The 7,037-nt window shown below is 37.7% G+C and overlaps 1 protein-coding gene across 1 annotated transcript; it reads right to left on the bottom strand.

Moving 5' to 3' along the window:
- Positions 1-5,387: 5,387 nt before the first annotated feature.
- Positions 5,388-6,342, bottom strand: LOC102495026 (olfactory receptor 1L8). The gene has a single exon (XM_006150470.1). The coding sequence runs from the start codon at positions 6,315-6,317 to the stop codon at positions 5,388-5,390; it is 930 nt and encodes a 309-aa protein (XP_006150532.1). The 5' UTR covers positions 6,318-6,342.
- Between the last annotated feature and the right edge of the window lie 695 nt (positions 6,343-7,037).

Genomic DNA, 7,037 nt, shown 5'->3' with positions numbered 1-7,037 from the left:
TCTTGAAGTTTTATTGTATTTTGTTTGTTTGTTTTTGGTTCAGTTTTTGTTTGTTTGTTTGTTTGTTTTGCATGTGGATGTCCATATGATTTAGCACCATTTGTTGAAAAGTCTTTTTTTTTTTTCTTTACATTGCTCTTGCTCTTTGTCAAAGATAAGTTTACTATATTTTTGGAGACTATTTCTTGGCATTCATTCTGTTCCATTGAGCTATTCGCCTATTCTTTTTCTAGTATCACACCCCCTTGATTACTGTAGCATTATAAAAAGTCTTGAAGCCATGTAATGTCAGTTCTCCAGCTTAGCTCTTTTTCTTTAATATTGACTTAACTATTTTGGGTCTTTTGCTTCTCCATATAATTTCTAGAGTTGGTTTGTTGCAATCCACAAAATTACTTGATGAAACTTTTATTGTTATTATGTTGGATCTATACATCAAACTGGGAAGAACTGTCAACTTGACAATATTGACTCTTTTTATCCATGAACATGGAATAATTATCCATTTATTTGGTTTCTCTTTAAACCTTTAATCAGCATTTTATAGTTATTCTTATGTAAATTTATATATATTTTGTTAGATTTATACTAAGTATTTTATTTCTTATTGGGGTGATTACTTGTGTAAATCGGATTGTGTTTTTCATGTCAAATACCACTTGTTAATTGTCAACATATTAGAAAGCAATTAATTTTTATATATTGATCTTGTATACTACAACATCGTTATAGTTCCAGGAATTCTTTTGTCAGTTGTTCTTAATTTTCTTTTTTTTTTTTTGGAGAGGTTTTCACTATAGGGTGCGTGCGCTTGCCAGACAGAGAGAAAGACATAGAGACAGAAAGCAAGAAATCACCCCCCAGGGGGGATGGTCACGCCACAATCCCTTCTCCTCCATTCTCCTCTCGGGATCTGGGGCATGCACGCACATGTGCCCGGCGTGAGTTTTAAGCCACCGGGTCCGGGACGCAAACTGCAGTCGACTACGTGGGAGTCCAGCGACATAGCCATTACACTAACTGCTGGTTCCTAGTTCTTCTTAATTTTCTACATAGACAAATAGATGTAGTCATCTGCAAAAACAGTTATATTTCTTTCTTCCAAAATTGTATATTTTTATTCCTTTTATTATCTTATTGTATTAGCTAGGACTTTCAGTATTATGTTGAAAAGAGGGGTGAGAAGGAACATCTTTGACTTATTTCTGATCCTACGGGGAAAACTTCTAGTTTCTCATCATGAAATGTGATGACAGCTGTAGGGTTTTTGTAGTTGTTCTTTTATCAAGTTGAGTAATTTATCCTCTATTTAGAGTTTTCTGAGAGTTTTTACTGTAGTTTCATATTAGATTTGAGCAACTGCTTTTTCTGCATCTATTTATATAAGCATGTGGTTTTTCTTCATTAGCCTGTTAATCAGAGGGATTACAGTAATTGATTTTGGAATGTTGGACCACCTTGCATATCTTGGAGAAGTTTCACTTGGTTGAAATACATACATCTTTACATACATTGTTGGATTTGATTTGCTAACATGTTGTCAAGAAAACGGACCCGGTGGTTTACACTCATGCTGGGCATGTGTGCGTGAGTGCCCTGGATCCCAAGAAGATTATGGAGGAGAAGGGATTGTGGTGTGGCCATCCTCCCTGGGGGGTGATTTCTCGCTTTCTATCTCTCTGTCTTTCTCTGTCTTTCTGGTGAGTATACACACCCTATAGCAAAAACCTCTCCGCCCCCACCAAAAAAAAGAAAGAAAGAAATGTACATGTATGTTTATGACAGATATTGCTCTGTAACTTTTATTTATTGTAATATCTTTGCCTGATTTTTATATTAGTGTGATGTTGGCCTCAAAGAATGAGTTAGAAAATATTTTCTCTCCTTTTATATTTTGGATGAGATTGTAGAGAAATGGTACAATTTATTCCTTCAATGTTTGGTAAAAATCACCAGAGAATTCATCTAGGCCTGGTACTTTATGCTTTGAGAGGTTATTAATTATTGAGTGTATGGCGATTGAATGTATAAATAATAATAATAAAATACATTTTTAAAAAATTATTGAGGCAATTTTTAATAGATATATGCCTAGTAATGTTGTCTGTTTCTTCTTGTGTGGGTTTTATCAGATCATGGCTTTGAAGGAACTGGTCTATTTCATTTAAGTTATCAAATTTGTCGACATAGAATTGTCAGGAGTATTCCTTTATTATCCTTTTAATGTATGTGTATTTGTAGTGTTGTTCCCCTATTCATTTCTGGAATTCATAATTTAAATCTTTTCTTTTTTTAAATTATCTTGGTTACAGGCTTATAGATTTTATTAACTTTTTTAAACAAACTAACTTTAGTTTTCAAGGATTATTCTCTATCGATGCCCTGACTTCAATGTCATTAAATTCTATTACAATATTTATTATTTACTTTTTTCTGCTTCCTTTGGATTTAATTTGCTCCTTTTTTTTTTCAGTTTCCTAAGGTGGAAGATTAGAATATTGATTTTAGATTTTTTTTTCTAACATATACCTTCGATGTTAGACATTTGCCTCTAGTACTTTCACTGAATCCTACAATTTTGTGTTTATACGTGTGTGTGTGTGAGAGAGAAAGAGAGAAATCACCCCCTGCTAAGGACATGGCTATAAGGTGGTTTTTTTCTTTTTCAGACTTTTGTTGTGATTTTGGACATTCACACAAATATATCCAGCATGATTGTTAAGCCACTGAGTCTGGGACTTGAACCGTACAGCCGATCATATGAAATCCAGTGCTCCATGCTCCCTGCTTGCTCGAATACCACAAACTTTGATAAGTTAACTTTAAAAAGAAGTTTGTTAGAGTATACAAAAATTTTACAAACAAGATCCTCAAAGCACAGGCAAAAGTATTGAAAATAGATAAGTGAGACTACAAGAGACTACAAAGCTTCTACATAGCAAAAGACACAATAAGCAGTGAAGAGACAACCCTAAGGGTAGAGAATCTATTTGCAAACTATACCTTAGATAAGGGACTGATAACCAGAATATACAGGGACCCCAAGCTGCTTACATACAAAAAATAATAATAATAATCAATCCATTTAGAAAATGGGCAATTGAGCTCAATATATAATTCTCCAAGGAAGACATAAGAACGGCCAAAAAGCACATGAAAAAAAGCTCAACATCTCTTATCATAAGGGAAATACAAATCAAAACCACAATGAGATACCACTTAACTTCAGTCAGAATGACTAAGAATTGAAAAATAAAGAATTATAATACTGGTGGGGCTGCAGTGAAATGGTAACCCTCCCACACTGTTGGTGGGAATGTAGATTAGTACAACTACTTTGGATAACAAGAGATTCCTCAAAAACCTACAAATAGAACTATCGTGTGGCACTGTAATTCTACTCCTAGGTATCTATGCAAAGGATAGGCAAAAATTTGCACTTGCATGTCCACGTTTATTGTAGCATTATTCACAATTGCTAAGACTTGGAATCAACCCAAATGTCCAAGAACAGATGAATGGATTGAAAATTGTGTCACTTATACACTATGGAATACTACTCAGCCATAAAAAATTATAAGATCCTGATGTCTGATACAAAGTAAACAAATATGAAAGATTTAATGTTAAGTAAAGCAAGTGAGACTATGACAGGTATTATATATCCCCCCTTAATATTAACTGAATGCCTGCACTCTGTGGCAGAAACTGAAAGATTGAGGGAAGACAACTCTGGATGCTAGAGACAGTATAGAAAGGGGTGGAAAGTGGGGGAGTGTGAGGGAGGAGATCTGAAGAAAAAAAGAAGCCTTTAACAGACACAAAAATGAAAAGATACCTATTGATGATAATGAATACAGTAATATCTTTGACTTGAATATGCTCTGTATTGATCCTGAGAAAATGCAATTTTGTAAAGATGTACAGTAATTAAATGTAAATTATTTTTTCTTTTTTTGGAGAGGTTTTTCCTACAGGGTGCGTGCGCTCGCCAGCCAGACAGAGAGAGACAGAGACACAGAAAGCGAGAAATCACCCCCCAGGGGTGATGGCCACACCGCAATCCATTCTTTTCCATTCTCCTCTCAGGATCTTGGACATGAATGCACACACGCCCAGCGTGAGTTTAAGCCACTGGGTCCAGGACTCGAACTGCAGTCAAATACGAGGGAGTCCAGCAATATAGCCATTATGCTAACTGCTGGTCCCATTAAATGTAAAATTTTAAAAGAATTAAAATATAATTTAAAAGATTGTTCAAAGTTTTAAAATTAATATATATTTAAAAATTTCTCTTGAGATTTCTTTTTCACCAGCTGATTCTAATTAAGGTAGTATCATGTTGATGGAGTTATGAAGACCTCCAGCCAGAATGGCTTTCCCTCCCCTGGCCACTCCCTTCTCCCCCAACCCCAATTCTCCTCACCTTACAGGCCTCTTCTTTCAGATATCCTGGGGTAAGATAAGAGCGGGCCTGGGGCGGGTGGTTACTTCTGAAGAGCTGTAGTCACTATCAAAATAATAGAGGCTGACAACAATTTACTCTCATAAATTGCTACACCAGCTTGGGACCAGCAGTTAGTGTAATGGTTATGTCACTGAACTCCCATGTAGTCAACCGTGGTTCGAGACCCGGACCCGGTGAGTTAAACTGATGCCGGGTGCATGTGCGTGCATGCCCAAGATCCCGATAGGAGAATGGAGAAGGGATTGTGGCATGGCCATATCCCCTGGGAAGTGATTTCTTGCTTTCTGTCTCTCTGTGTGTCTCTGTCAGTCTGGCGAGTACACACGCCCTATAGCAACAACATCTTCCCCACAGAAAAAGAAAAGAAAAGAAAAGAAAAAGCATGGCGTGAACACTCATATCTGCACCCCACAAAATCTACAATTAAATATAATAAATTATAAAATATGTAAAAAATTAAAAATTCTCCCAATGAGAATATTACTTAAAATATAATTTTCTTCCTCCTAATCTATCTCTTTCTTTGTTCTTTCCTTCTTCAAATGTTTGTTAGGAATTTAATAGCTCCAAATAATGTTGCCTTTTTTTTCTAGCAGTATGTTGGAATGTGAAGAATGTTGGAAAATCAGTCTTAATAGACAGAGAAAATTTCACTCAGGAAATATTTGTCAGGAAAAGATTAAGTTAAAGCAGTATTTGGAATATGAGACAGGAGAAAGAGTATGTATCTTTCTAAGAAAGGAGGAATGAAGAGGAAGTATACCATGGTTTAAGCAGATGCAGTACCCATTAGTGGGCCATCATCAATAAATGTAAGTGCCTAAACTAGTCCTGTTATATAGGGGTCAAAAATGCTAACCTCTAACACCAAGAGTCAGTAAGGAACAGATCCACTTGAGGATTGTCAAGAGAATACTGCCTAGGATCTCCTTCTCATGAGCTTCTTCAGGCCCTGCTTCAGGTCTTTGTTTCTCAGGCTGTAGATAAAAGGATTTAGCATGGAGGACAGAACTGTGTAAACAATTGTTGCCATGTGGTCCTTGATAGAATAGGTGGACAGGGGCTGTAAATAGACATAGAAGATGCTTCCATAAAAGAGTGTTACAACAGTGAGGTGAGAACCACAGGTGGAGAAAGCTTTGCGTTTCCCAGAAGCAGAGGGAATCTTGAGAACTGTGATGAGAATTTGTATATAAGAGAAAGCAATGCAAAGAAAGGGAGTCACCAAAACAATAGATCCTTCTATCATTAATACAATTTCATTAATAAATGTGGAGGAGCAGGACAATTTCATCAGAGGGGCAAGGTCACAGAGAAAATGGTGGATGACATTGGAGTTGCAGAAGATGAGACTATTCAGCAGAAGGATGTGCAGGAGTGAGTGGAGGTGAGGAAATGAGCAGGAGAAGGCCACGAGGAGGACACATCGGCGGTGGCTCATGGTGGTGACATAGTGAAAGGGGTCACAGATGGCCACATAGCGATCGAAGGCCATGACTGCCAGAAGACAGCTGTCACTATTTCCCAAGGCATAGAGAAAATACATCTGCATCAGACAACCTGCATAGGAGATGATCTTCTTTTCTGACAGAAAATTCTCTAGCATCTTGGGGACAACTGCGGTTGTGAAGCAAATGTCAGTGAAAGACAGGAAACTCAAGAAGAAGTACATGGGGGTCTGGAGTGGGGGGTTGGTGCGGATGGCCAGGATGATGAGCACGTTCCCTGTTATGGTGATCAGGTACACAGTGAGGAAGAGGACAAAGAGTGGCTTTTGGTCCTCAGGTCGGGAGGACAGTCCTAGGAGGATGAACTCAGAGACACTGCTGGTCCTGTTGATTCTTTCCATTGAGTCAGGCCCAGTTTATACAAGATGTTTTACTATTCAGCATGCTCTGATTTCATAACCCAGATCATGAGAATACAGTAAGTCTTTGTTTCATCTGTGTGGAGACAATTAACTGCTGTGAGGGACAGCCTGTCAACCTTATGGACTTTGATGTGGTCCTCTCCTTCCCAAATCCATGGGCAGCACGGCAGCCTTATACTGAAATCTGGAGGGTAGGGGGAGAGAGCAGAAGAGTTTTTCTTTAGAAATCATCATATTCACTAGTTCCCGATCTGTAAAAAGCTCCGTTTGCCTGTTGGAGACAAAGTAACAGACCAAACAAATTTCTGCCTTTGTGGACTTGGGCAATAACTGGAAAGATGGATCCTCAGTAAACAATGTGTGGTATAATAGCAGGCTGGGCTACATTTGGTGAACAAAATGAAACAGATAAGCAGATGGAGATGGATATTGAATGCGGGTATTTTAGATAAGGAGGCCATAGGCCATTCACTCCGTATTAGAGCAAATTCACTGTATAATTTGCTGAAGTTCACTATGCATTGTCTTGGGGAAATAAATGGTTTACCAAAATAACTAACAGAGTGAAACAAAGAGGAGTGTTGAACCTGGATTAACAGAGTGAATTTTGTCTTCCTTCTCTGGATACAGAATAAGAGATCCATTCTCCCTAGGTCATGACATGCTATCATTAGTCTGTGCAAGTGCCCCCCTTTTTTG

The sequence above is a fragment of the Tupaia chinensis genome, unplaced genomic scaffold (genome assembly GCF_000334495.1).
Source record: "Tupaia chinensis unplaced genomic scaffold, TupChi_1.0 Scaffold000289_1, whole genome shotgun sequence".
In the NCBI taxonomy this organism is placed as follows: Eukaryota; Metazoa; Chordata; class Mammalia; order Scandentia; family Tupaiidae; genus Tupaia; species Tupaia belangeri.
Note: the sequence above shows the minus strand (reverse complement) of the source record. Positions and strands in the feature narration are given on the sequence as shown.